This window comes from Zonotrichia albicollis, chromosome 10, assembly GCF_047830755.1.
Source record: "Zonotrichia albicollis isolate bZonAlb1 chromosome 10, bZonAlb1.hap1, whole genome shotgun sequence".
Lineage (NCBI taxonomy): Eukaryota > Metazoa > Chordata > Aves > Passeriformes > Passerellidae > Zonotrichia > Zonotrichia albicollis.
This window is the reverse complement of record NC_133828.1, coordinates 28,228,880-28,245,925: the sequence shown is the minus strand read 5'-3', so window position 1 is coordinate 28,245,925 and position 17,046 is coordinate 28,228,880. Positions and strand designations below refer to the sequence as shown.

General features: G+C 35.4%; 1 protein-coding gene and 1 long non-coding RNA gene across 4 annotated transcripts in view; one reads left to right on the top strand and one right to left on the bottom strand.

The window, feature by feature from the left end:
* The window catches only part of LOC102061715 (sodium channel protein type 2 subunit alpha), a 69,301-nt gene that overhangs the window by 32,384 nt on the left and 19,871 nt on the right, over nt 1-17,046 (bottom strand). For 2 of the 3 annotated variants that reach the window (XR_012581978.1, XM_074548560.1), the window contains 14 exons: nt 16,441-16,558; nt 15,046-15,136; nt 14,066-14,194; nt 13,537-13,628; nt 12,247-12,483; nt 11,162-11,225; nt 9,892-10,033; nt 8,867-9,073; nt 7,764-8,054; nt 6,752-7,132; nt 5,098-5,230; nt 4,029-4,267; nt 2,045-2,218; nt 888-1,244 (listed from right to left, as the gene is read on the bottom strand). Coding sequence is in view for 2 of the 3 variants with exons in the window: in XM_074548560.1 (XP_074404661.1) it covers nt 888-1,244; nt 2,045-2,218; nt 4,029-4,267; nt 5,098-5,230; nt 6,752-7,132; nt 7,764-8,054; nt 8,867-9,073; nt 9,892-10,033; nt 11,162-11,225; nt 12,247-12,483; nt 13,537-13,628; nt 14,066-14,194; nt 15,046-15,136; nt 16,441-16,558 (2,655 nt within the window). In the remaining variant the exon portion in view is untranslated. Of the gene's footprint in view, nt 1-887; nt 1,245-2,044; nt 2,219-4,028; nt 4,268-5,097; nt 5,231-6,751; nt 7,133-7,763; nt 8,055-8,866; nt 9,074-9,891; nt 10,034-11,161; nt 11,226-12,246; nt 12,484-13,345; nt 13,438-13,536; nt 13,629-14,065; nt 14,195-15,045; nt 15,137-16,440; nt 16,559-17,046 lie in introns of all 3 variants that reach the window. The other variant, XM_074548561.1, reaches the window with a different exon arrangement.
* Nucleotides 1-17,046, top strand: part of LOC106629262 (uncharacterized) — a 71,857-nt gene that overhangs the window by 48,402 nt on the left and 6,409 nt on the right. The window contains exons 2-4 of the long non-coding RNA XR_012581979.1: nt 599-2,366; nt 4,186-4,316; nt 14,871-14,958. This is a non-coding gene — a long non-coding RNA (uncharacterized LOC106629262). The remainder of the gene's footprint in view (nt 1-598; nt 2,367-4,185; nt 4,317-14,870; nt 14,959-17,046) is intronic.

Here is a 17,046-nt window from a genome sequence, read left to right as displayed (position 1 = left end):
CAGAAAATAATTTAAAGCAGAGATGTTTAATAACAGAGGGAATGAGAAAAGTGGTGCAATAGCGAGAGCAAATAATGTCTTAAATACTGATGAGTTAAAAAACATAAATAAAACATTTAAAAAGAGAAATTTATATAAACTAGTGCAAATCTGATGCTTTTCTCTGAAAAAGAAAAATGCAGATATAATACAGGCCATGTCAGAAATATCTGTAGAAAGCACTTATGAAATATCAAGCAAAAAAGTGAAGAAGCAAAATAAAACCTGAAGTAATTGAAGCTGGGGATTTTCCTGCATAACAACTTTCCTTCTAATTCAAGTTTCCTTACTCCATTTGTGTAAAATGCTGGTGGTGCAGCAAGCAGGTCTCAAAATGGCATATGCTTCGGAGTCTTAAGAATGCAATAGCAGTCATTTAGACAGGAGAGATCAGAAAAAGATTTACAAAAAGGCCCAATAACCTGCCTAAGTGTGATTGGAAGCAAGGACTAAATGAGTTAGGGAGAAAAGGCCCTGCTATATCCTCTTCTGCAAATAGGAAACTTCCACTCTGGATGTCCAACACTGAGGGTGCCCTTGCTCTTCTCTCCCACTCTAGGTAAGCAGGAGCAGCGCACAACACCCTGAGCACCTGGAGCTGCACACTCTCACCCACATCCTCTGAACTGCACTCTGGACCCGGGGGCGTTCATCCTCCAACCCGAGGACTCTAGATAGGACCAGAAATCTAACAAACAGAAAACTCCATTTCAAAACCCACACTCATAACAAATCCAGACAATAAAATAATATTTTAAAATCACATTTAATAATACTTTTATAATTAATTACTGGTTCTCTTACCTCTCATATTCTAAATGAATTGAAAAATTATTTTGACTACATACCACCAGGTTTCCAATCACCATGACCATCATGAAAACAATAAGGCACATGGCTTGGCCTGCAACCTCCATGCAGTCCCACATGGTTTCAATCCATTCCCCACACAGCACTCGGAATACAATCAGGAAAGAGTGGAAAAAGTCGTGCATGTGCCAGCGAGGCAGTTCACAGTCACTGGAGATCTTGCAGACACATTCCTTGTAGCTCTTCCCAAAGAGCTGCATCCCAACCACAGCGAAAATGAACACAATGATGGCCAGCACCAGGGTCAGGTTCCCCAGAGCCCCCACTGAGTTGCCAATAATCTTAATCAGCATATTTAAAGTTGGCCAAGATTTTGCCAATTTGAAAACTCGCAACTGGAAAAAAAAAAAAACAGGGATTATTTGCAGTAGTTACAAAAATGTTATAGAGGTAGCAGTGTGTTGCAAACTAGTGACTCTCAGCAAGAGCAAAAAGAAAAACTTCACAGGATTCCAACAACCATAACTTCCATAGCATTTCATGAAACCCACACTTTTAAAATGTAATAAATTTTAGACTTTGCTTTTTTTTCCCCTGTGGTTTTTTTTTGTAGTGTTTTGCTTGTTTGTTTTAGTATATTAATGCTTTTCCACATGAAAGAAACAGCACACTAGTTGTATTTGTTCAGACAGTGGATTCTGAATACATACACTTTGGATATTACATGTAGAAACAAATTTAAAATATTTTTCTAATAAAATAAAGATTTTTGGTTTTTTTTTGCTAAGGGGAAAAGAAAAATCAATCTTCTTAAAATTTATTAAACCCATGAATTTTTTAATTCCTACATTTTAAAAGAACACCTCTAGCCTTTTTGCTATTTCCAGACATGAAAGCCAACAAGACTACAAAGTTTTCTACTTCTCAATATACTCTAAAATAATTGTACATTTCACTAAACTTTACTCATTCATGTTTAAACAATTACAATAAAATTACAGCTCTTTCCCCTTAAAGAATAATTGCTTCTGAACAGTAAAATGACACAGAGTATTCCATGATAAATAATTTTTAAAACAACCTGCAGATATACCCTGTGTCAATTACTAAAAAGTATACTAAAAGGTGTCTCATTTATATGAACAGAGTTGAAATACAAACATAATTCATTAATTAATGCAGATGTACTATTTACCAATCGGAATGACCGGAGAACGGATAATCCATCCACGTTTGACAAAAAAAGCTCCACCAAACTAAGAGTAACTATAAAACTATCAAAAATATTCCAGCCAACTTGGAAATAATTAAAAGGATGCATGGCAATTATCTTGAGAACCATTTCTGCTGCAAAAATTCCAGTAAAAACCTGAAGAAAAAAACATTACTGTTACTTTATGGATGAATATGAAGAAGCTGAACCCACTGATAAAGAACAACTGAAGTAAGAAGTAGCACCCCTCTTACAGCAGGATGTCACTAAGTAAAATTATCACAAGGTGAACCCCAGAGAGAAGGTAAGTAGCGACATCAAAAAGAGCTGCAGCATAAATACGTAAGATCAGTTAAAGCTAAGGTACATTCAGTATCTACTGAAGAATAAGCTACTCCTAACAGGCTTCAGTTTGCTCCTTTTATCTGCCATCTATCTAATTAAATCTAATTAAAGGAACTTTCCCCAGCAAGATAATGCACTTGCTCTTGTCAGAATGGAAGCTGCTTTAACAAAGGTGTGTGGGAAAACATGAATTGGTCATAAATTGGAGTGATGTACCATTAACGAAGTCTATAGAACAACTCATAAGTAAGCTTATCTTCTCTAACGGCCAAAAAAAAGCTCAATTATGCCAAAGCTTGCGTAAGTAAAACTCCTTTCTGACTCTGAATGCCTCTGACATCTTCTGAAGCAGCAGGCAAACCACATCTCTGAAATAAATTCATTGTATTTACTACAGATGTATGATCACCAGTATCTACAAAACTACATAAATTACTATCTTTTATGAGAAAGATCAAAAAAAATTCAAAAAAGTCAGGAGCATTTTACAGTCTCTAAAATGCAGAGCTACAGAGTCCAAAAAGGAAGACAGCAACTGCTGAAACCATACCAGTGTCATAGTGGCATACTGGCTGACTGGGAGCCCACACAAATTCCTGGCATGAAGGAACACTTACACTCACACATACTAAACTACTCCATTACATAGGAAAGGTAGGAATGGGAGTTTTCTGGGTTAAACATACAAACATAATCACAAGACAGCTCTCTGAAAGAGTTACTGATCCTCATCTATTTGTCTGCCTTATCTTTTCCTCAAAGGCATCCTGCATGTATTTTAACAGCAACATGAGATGCTTCTCTTGTACAGATAAGGATCTCTAATTCCAGGTTAAGGTGAAAAAAGTGAAATATATCCATATTGGATAAAAAAAATCAGCATATAATTTAAATGCTGATACTTTGACTCTTTAAGTCTGAGTATGTTACCAACATGTATTAGAATTTCACATATTCCAATAACCAAATTGTTTTATTATTTTCCTAGATCATAATCACCAGAATAACCACTTAGAATAAGCATAGGTTAAGAAGTATAACATACCTGTATTATTGCTTTTATAAACCAAAATAAAGCTACCTCACCAAACCCAACTCACACATTGTGTCCACTAAGGAACAAAACTCAGCTGTACCAACAGATACTCTTAGAATAAGTCACACATTCTTTGCCTTCCAAATTGTTATGGTCCAATCAAATAAATGGTCTTCAAGAAAATCAACACATAGTTATAGCAGTGAAAAATAATAATACAAATTAGCATTCAGCTCTTTTTGTGTTGTCAATGGTACTTACACTAAAAAGGATCTAACTTGACTCCTACTTATTTTTGCAATACTAAACAAAACCATGTCAGATTTCTTTCAGTTTCAGATAATTCAAACTCTGGCTTTTGGAAACTCTATTGAAGAAGTTGTAATACAGAAGACAAAATTTAAGATGCAACACCTCTCAAATGCTCTTATATACAACATATTCCAAATGGTATTTTAGACTATTTTTAGTACAATTAAACCTTTAATATTTATTTTATGGGATGACAAAAACTATAAAAGCAATTCTATTCCAAAGAGAAATCAGGTTCCACCAGTATAAAATTTTATAGATTGAAGGACTTACCAGATTTCCTACTGTAAGTACAGTCTCAAACTGCTTAGTCATCGGATAATGTTCCATGGCCATAAATAGTGTGTTTAAAACTATGCAAACAGTGACAGCCAGATCAACAAATGGATCCATTACAATAAATTCAACTATACTCTTCACTTTTAACCAGGGCTCACAACACTCCCAAATCAAGAAAGTATGGGCAAACTTATCCCAGCAAGGTGGACATTTTTGTCTGGATCCTTCAAGTTCTGGAGAAAAAGAGAAATTTACAGTGAACAAGTTTTGGAGAATGTGAAGGTAATTTTTTATCTGGTTTTTTAAGTTTTAAACTTTATAATACCTGGAACCATTAAGGACACTTGGGGGAACATCCTCAGATTTCCAGGAACTTAATTTATTGTTTCTGACACAAAAGCTTTTAGAAGACTTACAGAAAAACCTCAGGTGTTCTGAGCAAATACTTTAAAAACATGTCTATTTTTAATAACATATGATCTTGTTTAAAAAAACAAAAAAAGCCATAAGAACTATGCTTAAGATTAGGGATCTTTTTTTCAATAAAGCTTTCAACTACAAAGTCCTTTTAAATGCCTAAGTACTTATTTTCAGGAAAAAATAACATTAATTTTAGCCTTAAAAGTATTTTGAAAATTATTCAAGCTTTTTTTATTATTTTCTCTAGTAGTCATTCCACTGTTCAAAGCAATCCTTGGAAAAATTTTCTTCTCCTTATTAACTAAAGCCAGGCCTGGAATTTTCTCTAATATTTATATGGAACGGTTAGTGGCAAATGTATCACAAGGCATTTCTTCCAATAACTGCATTGCTAAGCATGAATAACAAGCATAAAACACACACATAGTACCCATTTTAATTACAATGAGTTTTCTACATCAGCCTGCTTACCTGCTTCCTTTCTTTTTTCACTACGCACATGCATTTTGTTTCCTGTTATTCAGTTTATATATTTGCAATGACTACATATTTTTTTTTCTTCTCTATTTGTATTGTGGTATAATACCTTCAAGCAATCTAAGACTATGTCAAGAAACTTCAAGTGTCTGCAGCTACAACATACCTTCCATTCTGTTTGTGATAACATCAGCTAGACTCATGGCCCTTTCCCTTAAATCAGGATCCTCCAGCAACTCCATTGGTATTTGATACGAACTTGTACGTCTGTTTTTTATTCCTATTTCTGTGGTAGTGCTCTAAAAAAAAAAAAAAAAAAAAAAAAAAGGTGTGTAAATTAAATTCAACTTTAGAAATACTAGAAACACTGTGGATTTTTTTTAATTACTGTTTTCATTATATACATCCTAATACAATTAATACTTTTAAAATGTTAAGAAAAACATTTGAAAACTTAGTTCCTGTACTTCCACTGCATTATACTCAAATAACATTACTCCACTTTAGACACCAATAAATTTTGGAGGGGGCTACAGCCAAGAAAACAAAGGAAGACTTGCAGAACTTGTGTAAAAACAATTCCCAGTTCCATACTTGCTCTACCAATATTTCCATTCTAAACTAGTTCATTCACAAGACCCTTCTAACAAGGGAATAATGCTAGGAAGATTCCGCAGTTGGATTTGTGCAGCAACTATTCCATAAAATAGTTTTAAAGATCAGTTTTGATCTCTGTACCCATTCAAAACTTATTTAAATTATATTTTCTAAATTCAATCATTATCAACTCTGACTTATTTTATGAATTTCAACTGAAGTAACAGCATAGGTCTGACTTCATTGATCCCAAAACTAAATACTTCTTTTTCATTATTTAATTTTAAAAAATAAAAGTTGTGTTCTAACTATAGTCTTGAGCACATCTCAGTTATGAAGAATTTTTGAATGCACAAGGATGGGTACACTTTTTTTCAATCCATTAAATAAATGAATTAAAATAAGCGTATAATAAACTGCAAGAAAATTATAACTGCAAGGCATCTGGCTGATAACTGCAAGGAAGCTGGCTCATGTACTTTCAGGTGCTATGACGCACAGAAATTGACCAAAAAAATTTAGTAAAATTATATTTTTAGGAAAAAACATGCAGATGTCTCTGCTCCATTCCCAAAGCAGACTGAGGGAAAAGGAAAAACAGAGCAGAATTAAAATGTTTTGTTGGTTTGGGGTTTTTGGTTTTTTTTTAATTATACCCTGATCCTAGGCAGTGAGCAACTCAGTCTTTGAAACCCAGGAGGAAAAAATGCTTTCAGGACTTTTAAGGTGTCAACATAATTTTTAAGACTATGCTATATTTGCACAATACCAAATGTATGAACAAATGCATATTACTTACTGCTTATTTACTGCAGAATAATGCATATTACTGACTTTTCTTTACTAAGAAAAATACACTTAAAAGGAGACTAAAACCACAAAGAAAAAAATAATTTAAATAATCTAATAATGTACAGGAAGCTTAGAGTTGGACATCCTATTTTGCACTCAAAAGCAGATTTAACAATGGAACATTACTAATCTGATTCATTAAGCAGATGTATGTGTATCTTTTCTGTGCAGGTATGTAAAACTTACTGCTTTATTCTCTTTCATGCTTTAGCCTCTCACTTTTGACTAAATCACTTCAAACCCATTTCAACACAGTAAGATTCCAAAAGCATTCACAACTTCCCATCTATTTTCAAAGCAATAATTTTTGAAACATTGTCCATGCAATAAAGAAAGGACATGAAACCTGGAGTAATTTCAAACTTTCTTACATTGCCATCAGTCGATGGTTTATCTATTATCACCTCTGGCAGAAGTTGTCCAGTAGGAGACAACAGACCTGGTGGTCCATCCACCAAGGAAACCACTCCATTGCAATCCACAGCGCTGTGCATCTTCCCATTCACTGGGAAGACTGTCAGCCTTCTGGATGACCCACTGGCCTGGCTGATGTTGCTGCTGCGCCGCTCTGCGTGCCTGCGCGGCAGAAACAGAGACTCTCTCCTGCTCGAGTTATCCTCACACGTGCTGTGCTCATCGTCAGCAAACTCATTTTCTGAGCCTCTCTCTCGTCCGTCGTCTCTAAAATTGAACAGACTTGTTCTGCTACTAGGCCTGGGAGAAAACAGGGAGCCATGAACACTCAGCAAAGACTGCAAAGGAAACATAAAAAACGACCGTCTGAAGATTATAAGCATACAAAATTCATGTCTATGTACAAGAAAAACAATAATAATTTATATTCCCCTGGAATTTTTCAGTGTTATCCTTAATACACTGCCTCAGGCTGGTCTCAAAGATGCATTACAGATGAAAGTCAACTGAATGGGTAAATTTACAGTGTACCTAAAACAATGACTACAGAGAAAAAAAATAACCTATATAAGGCCATAGTTGTTTCATGCTCTAAAGAGAAAAACCAAGCTTTACATAAACTCTCAATGATCCACAAAGATCATGCATTATGTTAAAAGATACCAATACCTTTAGTCTTCTACATTCATACATTATACTTAATTATTCCTTTTATGAATTAAGAAGGCATTTCTATCTCAGATTAACTAGGAAAATGCAATACTGCTGTGCACGTTAAGGTCCTAAATAATAAAATGAGAGGCAACAAAACACTTTTTGAAAGTACACTTGAGAAATACAGTTGGTATTTAAGAGAATGCTACATTATTTTTCCTTTGTTGTCTTACATTGCAAAGTTGCAGTGAAGTTTGTTATATATGACAATAATCTCACAAGTTCCAAAAATTACAATTGCATTATTCACAGTACCTGGCGGGGTGATATAAATGGCTTCCCATAAGTTAGTCTGTTCCCATCAAAAGAAAAACGGAAACCTTTGCTTTTGATACTGCCATCTGATTCAGATTTTGGAAGCTTTTCATCCTTCATGTCATCCTCTTCTCCAGAGAGCTCTCTCTGCCTCCTTTTCTTCCTTCTATTTCTCCTTTCTTTGTCACTTTTTGAATTAAGCTTGGATGCATCTGAAGAACTATCTGAGGGTGCAGCATTCCCACTTTCACAGCTGTACTCAGTCATCTCTGCTGCAGCTGCTGCTATTGCCTGCCACAGCAATTATTTAACAAGATGCTTTATAAATCACATCATTTTAAAAGAAAGATAATCTTATTCTTAAGATTTGTATCAAATTACTTCTAGCAAACAGTGCAGCTGGATTTGTGCAAAGCTACAAATGAAATTCTGTAGTATGAATGGAATTTGAATGGAGTTCTACTTAGCACCCATGTCATGGAGTCAGCCCACATTGTCTACAGTCACAAAGTTCATTAGAAAATATTTGAAAATTATTAAATTTATTAATTATAGTGAATGCAACAGAAAGCAATAGAGCCAAACAGAGTAATACTTCCGCCTGTATTAATTTAGTAAACTAATCCTAGTTTTATTGTAAATTTTATTGTAATCCTAGCTTTTATTGTCAGTACCTTCCTTAAGCTGCTTCCAGTCTTTGATTCGCTAGTAGCAGCACAAGTAGCAAAAATGAATCAGAAATTTATAGATGAAAATATTCTACACTCTAATCAAGAGTTGAAAAGTATTGAAATTATTTCTAAGATGAGAATTTGGAAAATCATCATGACAGTTTACAAGCTACTACCCCAAGTAACAGAGATTCATTTAAAACTATTATTCTGATTTGGATGCTACTCTTTGTTCTCAGTTCAGAAATTCATTAACACTTTAGATATTATATACTTTAAAAACAATAAAGAGCATAGAAAAACCAGTCTACAGTATTTGCAAGTTATGTTAAAGAATGGATTTTTTTAATATGTAAATTTAATTATTGGGTTTGTTTTAACAAATAGCAGGCAAAGGAACACACTAAGGCCCAGATTCTTGGTAGAAAATACCTGAGCTTCTTCTTGCTGCTTCCGCAGTTGCTCAAGCTTCAGTTTAAAGTCTGCCTCCCTCTGCTCTGCTTCAACAAGAGTTGCTTGATTTTGTTCTTCATAGGCCATGGCAACCACAGCCAAGATCAAGTTAATCAAATAGAAGGAACCCAGAAAAATCACCACAACAAAAAATATCATGTATGATTTGCCAACAGCTCGTAGTGTCTATAGGAGGAGAAGAGAAATCCAGCTGGTGAAGAAATGTATCACTTCTGCAGTTCCTAAGCATTAATGACTTTGAAAAGTTCAGAACTTAGTTGGTTTTCCTTCTGTAGTAAAATCACAAACATTTTCTGAATTACAAAGTAATTGTAATTCAGAAACAAATATAAAGGGAGCATTCTTGAAGGTGAAAACCGTGTCTAAGGATCTTGCTGCTTTGTGACAAACCTCCTTCAATGCCTAATAATCTTGGGAAGTATGTGGGATCAGAGTTCTTAAGGTCAGTCACATATCACAGGTTGGAGGCTTAGAATGCTTACCATGTATTAGCATGCTTTCTCTTTGAAACAAACAAATGATCTAAAAATGGCACAATTGGCTAGTTCTCTAATGAGAAGATAGTATTTATTATAATTAACACATTTGCACACACCATATAATGAAAAGTTAGTGTAAGAAAGTTAATCTGTATCAAGTCATGCATTCTAAGTTAAAAAAATAGGACTAAGGGTACTGAAATTAAAGTTCAGGTTTTGGTGTCAGTAAGTCTTTTTAAACTCAATATTGACTATTTTGAAAATACCATGAGGCACAAAATGAAATATACACTGCAAAAATTAAATTATGGACCAAAAACCCCTTCATGTGCCTCTTCAGAAATCATGTGAGATTCTGTATCAAGTGCCCATATCTGCTTAGTTTTGCAACTGAATTTGCTTCCTTTGATAAATGGCTAACAATAGCAATGGTATGTAATACAAATAAGAACAATTTATTTGGGGCCAGTAACACACTGACCACAATTTTAAAAATACACTCACCAACTGATAAAGATTTTCCCAATAGTCCTGTGTCATCAGTCGAAACAGTGACAAGAAAGCCCAACTGAATGTGTCAAAGCTAGTATATCCATAGTTGGGGTTTTTACCAGCTTTCACACAGATAAACTCTTCTGGGCATTTACTAGAAGAGGGAAACAAAACAAAACAAAAGAGGCAAAACAATCCATACACAAATTTCATTTAACACGATTTAAAAAAAATTATTGTTTCTTGAGCTTCTTATGAGGCTTCATCTGTGGATGGTGCTGCTATTTATGGCTTAAAACAATTCAAAGATTAGTGAGGAAATTAAAAGTCTGTTCTTTAAAAAATAATCCAGAGAGTAAAAAAGTGATAACAGTATTTCCTTCTATCATCTTTCACAATTTTAAACAAAATAAAATTTTTTATCAACAGTTTGATATTACCTCTGAAAATATCTCTTCAATGAAAATAATAAATGTACTTAATATAGATATTCCAATAGGTGGATACTTCCATGCAGGAAGAAGACAGCCAGCACACATATTTTATGCTTAACTTTGTCAGTGAGGCTGGCATAGCAGATTTCTTGGCTTCTTCACATGCGCATATTTAACAAATTCTACCAATTTGTCAAGAGCAAATAACCAGCACAGGGACACTTTTATCTCAATAAACTTTTCATATTGGTTTTGAGAGTAGGTGATACAATCTTGATATCAAATGTAAGCACACTGTTTCAATTAGGACAGAAGAGCCTCTTGTCCCCAAAACCTCTATGGAAAAACACTGTGAAGATTTCTTTTCACGTACGTGTGCCTGTTTGATGTGCATTTATACACGTACACAAAATCATCTCATAGTTAGACACATGAGTTAAATGTTTACTAAAATAGTTTGAACGTTTTAAAATTATTACCAATCAGAACCAAAGGATGGACTGATACCTCATAAGCATATAGAATGATATGATTTGGTTATATATGATTGCTCTTTTAGGGTTGAGAAATGGCAGGAAACCCATGGCAAACAATGTTCTTAAGTCCTTGACAACACAAAGTTTACCAGCGACATAGAATTTTCCAGTTACATATGAGCTTTTAAAACAAATTTCCAGCAAAGTATTTTGTCATTTAACATTTTTATTCATTCAAGTGTCCAGCTGCTAGGAACCATGACCATATTATTATTAACTGTGACATTAGGTAACTAAATTATCTTTTTAAAGTTTAGATTGATATTTTTTACATGTTTAGACAGATAATATGTCATTTTCAGTGTATCTTACCCTGCATCTGAGCTATTGCCACAAAGCAGAAAATCCGTTGCTCCTTCTGGGCGGTAGAAATGACCTAAAGAAAAAAAAGAAATAACACGTTTACAAATGAAAGGAGGTTGGGGTTTTGTTTTTTTTTTTTTTTTTTTGTGAGGATGAATCTATGTTCATCATCAGGTTTTGAATGTTCATAATCTCCCATTAGTGTTTTCCCAACAGTGGGTTTACATACTGGCAGAATCATATAACTGCTTGGGTTGGAAGTGACCTCAAAGATGTTTCCAAAACACCTGCAATGGGCAGGAATGCCACTTAATAGATCGGGGCCCCATGCAACCTGGCCTTGAACACTTCCAGGGATGGGGCATCCACAGCTTCTCTAGGCAACAAAATAAAAATACATTGCAAAAATAAAGTCCTAAAACAATGTCTTTTTTATACCCTAAAGATACAAAAAGAGCCTAAAAGCATTGGTTTTGTGAGGCCTTGAGAAGATCAGGGAGGGAGCAGGCAGGGAGGGAGGGATGTGCAAAGACCTTCACTCTACCTACAAGTATAACATGAAAGCTGTAATGAGGATGAAGCCTGAAACATCTCAGGAGCATACTCCTGAAAGATAAGAGGCCACTAATCCAAGTTTGAGCATGGGAAATTCTGAAATGATTTTCAAGAAAGCTTCTGTGAGAATGGTCAAGTGCTGGCACATACTGTCCAGAAGAAGCTGTGGCATCTCAATCCTTAGAGATGCTAAAAACTTGACTGGAACAAGGGATTGAGCAGTCTGCTCTAACTGGACCTGCAGCTGAGAAGCAGTTGGTCTGGACTGTGGAGATCCTGTCCAACCCACATGATTCCATGACCCTAAAACTAACCGAAGCCACTACATACATCTCTGAGTGCAGTTAAAGGAAAGAGCAATCGTGTCAGCATGAGCTTGGGATGCAATATACACAAATTCCTATTCTTTGCCATCCAATTTCATTGGGTTTTTTTAATCTTTAGCCAGCAGTATAAAACAGGATAAAGAGAACATATTATCTTGTGATGGTGTGTTGGTTTACATACACATTTTAGCAAATTTCAACAGTATTTCTTACTTTCGTCATTAATGTATGCATCCCAGTTCAATTCTGTATCATTAAAGTAAGGAACTACATGTGTTTCAAAGGCTGTTGAATTTTTTGATGGCCAGAACAGGCATTTATTCTTCAAGTTGCCCATGAACAGCTGCAGTCCTATCAGTGCAAATACACTCAGACAAAACACAGTGAGGATCATCACGTCTGAAAGCTTCTTCACAGACTGAATTAAAGCTCCAACAATAGTCTTCAGGCCTGCAAAAAGAGGCAGATTTTTATTATAATATTAAATATTTAACTAAGCTAAAATGCAATCTAACCAATCTAGTCTCCAAGACACTACTAAAGACCATGCACAGCTTAAATAAAACAGTCTTAAAACATTTTCCAAAGGAAAAGCTACCAACAAGTTTCATCATTCCTGAAAAATAATTTGAAAATATGAATGGGAATGAATGGCATACATTCCAAAGCACCTGCTCTTCAAATCAAGAGCTTTGAATTCATGCTCTCTATACATGTACACTATATCTAAAGAAAATAGTTTATTTTATTTTCTTTTTGATGCCTCTTGCTCCAAACCTTTGCCAGTATCCTATTACAATACACAACATTTGGTTCTGTAACAGCAAACAAAAAGAGACCACAATTTTATTTCAGTAGCAATTTTAATGTCTGCATTCTAATGCTTCATCTTCTGTTGGACGTGGGGTTTGGTGAAGATTGGCATCATAAGATAATAATTACATCATGCAATCCCCATGCTACTCATTATTCTCTTATTCCTCTGTCAGAAATTCAACTTTTACAAAACTCTAAAATTTTCAATCCCAAATGTCTTTCATAAATATGTATATGTAACATTCACATTAAAAAGACTTAATTTTGATCCTTAATGTGGGAGAGAAAATTTGACATTATTAAATGGAGGAATATACAGGCTATGCAAATGAGTTCTTCATGCAATTGACTATTAAACTCTGAGGCTGACTGTTTTACAGAATTAGAAAAGGAAATGAAATTGAAATTAAGACAAAATTCTGAATGTTTCTGTTAAAAACATGAGTTCAGCTTCTGTGCAGTTTCAGTCAGCCTCAGTGTTTAACCTCGCTCTCACCTGGAATGACTGATATTGTTTTCAAAACTCGGAGAACTCTGAATGTTCTCAACGCTGAGACACTGCCCAGGTCCACAAACTCTGTCACATATCTGTAGTGAGGGATTCCACACACAAACACAATGACAGCACACACAAAATTAAATAGAGGTGATATAGAGTGTCTACTATTTTACACAGTTACTTCTTACCTGGAATTACAGAAATAGTTTTCAAAGCTCTCAATACTCTGAAAGTTCGAAGAGCTGAAAGATTGCCTAGGTTTACAAATTCTGTTATATACCTGTAGGATTAAATCACAGTTATTCAGAATTGAGGCAGAGCTTATACTACTTACCTGGACCTGAAATCCAGAAATCCTGGTACTTTTTTTTTTTAAGGAATAAGTTAAAGACTTGCATTCATATTTTCATGTTTCAATTAAGTTTTCCCTAAGAAATTCACCCTTAAGATTTACCATTAACTGCAAATTTAAAATGAAACCTATAGACCTGCTTTTGTTTTAAAATCCTATTTTAAATTGATTGTTAGTGGTATCCTCTGTACTGTGGAATAGTCCACTAATTCTGCTATGTGCTACACTACTTTAAAATATTCTAGTGGAAATACATGAAGCACAATCCAGCTACAAGTAATTTAATATGAACTAATATAAGCCAACCAAACTATTACAAGTTCAAAAAGTTTGGTTATTGTACTTAAAAAATATTATATACTTACGCAAAGGAAATGACAACAAAATCAAGCCAGTTCCAGGGGTCACGAAGGCACGTAAAATCATTTATACAGAAGCCTCTTGCAAAGACTTTTACTAGAAATTCAAAAGTATAAATTCCAGTGAAAGTGTACCTATGAGAAAACATGCAAGCAAAAGTTAGAGATTGTTGTGTTGTTCAGTGATACACCATGAGCATACAGGAAATTGACTCAAACCCAGTAATTAGTACATGCACTGAACACAAGTTATAAACTCACATAAAGTATGACTGGTTTTCCACCATTCTTTTGTGAGATAATAGGATTATAATTTTCCATTTTGTCAGAAAAATATTTTTGCAGTTTCTAGCACATAAGATTTTTTAATTTCATCACTAATAATGATAACCATGAATAACATGGAAAAAAAATTTTGTTCAAATAACATTTGAGCATGGTTGCCACATCAGAAATAAAGTCCATGGGCAAGTAAAACCTAGTACTTACTGAAGGTGCTTTACAGTTGATCATGTAGACTTAAGAGTGATAAACAATAATCCTCAGCAGAGGGATTTTCTTTAAAGAGTGGGTGTGTCCCACAATTAGATTTTGCTACACAAAATGAAGGTGTTTTGGAGGGGCTATGGAAAGCATTTTCCACACTGAAAAGCAGTAGTTTTGGGTGGAATGACCGTTTTCTTTTTTTCTTTTTTTAATGATAAAGAACAGCTCAGGAAGGAAAATGCATGAAAACACTGCTTGTACGAACATTCTGAGGAAATGTATTTATCAGCATTTTGTTCAGAGAAAAAGGTTAACAATGTCACAGCTTCCTTCCTTCGCAGAGCTTGCAGGACTGTGCTGCTTTGGGATGATCAAACTCCAAACAGGAAAAAGTGGATACTGGTATTACACAAGTAAGTAAAACTGCATGGTCTAGCTCTTAATTTGCTTTTCATTTTTAAAGCATTTTAAAAATTATTAGCCTTTTTAAGTATACTTACTCTACATATTTGGCCCATTCTGGAAGATTTCTCCATGTCATTAATACACAATTTGCCAAAATAGTGAGCATAATGACCTTGTTGAACAATGTTGACTGTAGTTAAGGAACATACTTTTAAAAGCCAAATTTGCATAACACAATATACAAGGAATTGACCAGGACATAAAGTACTGACAACATATATAATACAAATCAGTTTACTATCACTAGCAATGTCACAAATAATGCAAAGACATTTCACAAGAATGATGGTTATACACCTATCACAGAATCATTTAGGTTGGAAAAGACTGCTGGGGTCACCAAATTCAACTTTTGACTCTTGACTTGTCAACTAGACCATACGTGCCACATCCAGTCACTTCCTGAACACCTCCAGGGATAGTGAGTCTACCACTTCCCTTGGAAGTCAATTCCAATGCTTGACAACCTCTTTTGTGAAGAGATTCCTCCTGATGTCTAACATGGACTTCCCCTGGTGCAGCTTGAGGCCATTTCCTCTTGTCCTGTCAATGGTTACCCGGGAGAAGAGCCTGCCCCCCCCATTTGGCGACACCCTACTTCCAGCGAGTTGCAGACAGCAGTAAGGTCCCTCTGAGCCTCCTCTTGTCCAGGCTAAACACTCCCAGCTCCCTCAGCAGCTCCTCACAGCACTCACACCCTTCACCAGCGTTGCTGCCCTTCTCTGGACCTGTTCCAGCACCTCAATGTCCTCTCTGAATTGAGGTGCCCAGAACTGGACACAGCACCCAAGGTGTGACCTCACCAGTGCTGAGTACAGGGGGACAGTCACTGTCCCAGCCTTGCTGGCCACACTGCTCCTGACACAGGCCAGGATTGCCCCTGGCTTTCTTGGCCACCTGGGCACACACTGGCTCATGTTCAGCTGCTGTCTGCCAGCACCCCAAGCCCTTTCCCACTGGGCCACTTTCCAGCCACTCTGGCCCCAGCCTGTAGCACGGAATGGGTCAATTTGAAGTCAATTTGTAGGACCCAGCACTTGGTCACATTGAACCTCATGCTCTTGGTCTGGCCCATCCATCCACCCTGTCCAGGTCCCTCCACTTTTCCTGCCCTCCAGCAGATCAACACTCCCACACAACTTGGTGATATCGACAAACTTACCAAGGGTGCACTCATCCCCTTCATCCAGATCATCCATAAAGATTTTAGACAGGGTTGGGTTCAATACTGCATCTTAGGGAACTCTACTAATGACTTCTCTTCTGAATTTAATCAGCAGATTAAATGACTAATCTTAGCCCAGACTGATTTTGAAAGAATAATTTTTTTTTGGCAGGAACACTTTCAAACACTAAATCAAAACTCCTAGTGTTAACATTAGTAATATTAATCAGTAACCATTTTTAACAAACCACTTGAAAAGGATATGAATGAACCAAGATCTTAATAGCTAGTCTTCTAGTGATATTGAAAGGAGATAAAAGGTACAAGGCAGGTGTGGCACTGAACCTGTGGATTGTCTTCGCTTTATCCAGTACTATAAATGTCTTTAAAAATACAGACAAAAAGGGCATGAGGGTAGTGGGGTTAGGAAATTAAGGATTTTAGAAACCTTGTCATAGTACAGGCTGCTTACACACATTTAAGTAGCTAAATTTATTTTCAGTAGAATTGCAGAAGGAAATCACAGATTCTAAATTTTCATATGAGCAAAGAAAATGCTACACCACACATTCTTTGTCTCTGTGCTCTTAAAATCTGCATTTCAGATTTTCTAGTATTAAGTAATTACATTAAAACTATAATTAAAAATATGACTTTTTAAATTTAAAGAAGCTCTTTTACTTGCATTTCAGAACAAAATTGGTAATGCAAAACAAAGCACCTAAGTAACCATTTTTGGGACCTCAAAAAGAACTATTTAAACATTCCAGCATGTTAAAACTGCTTTTGGGGGAGACATGCTTCACTGTTTAAATCCTTGGCTTTATTGCTTGTGCAACCGCTACTACCATAAATGTAATAATTTTTTATT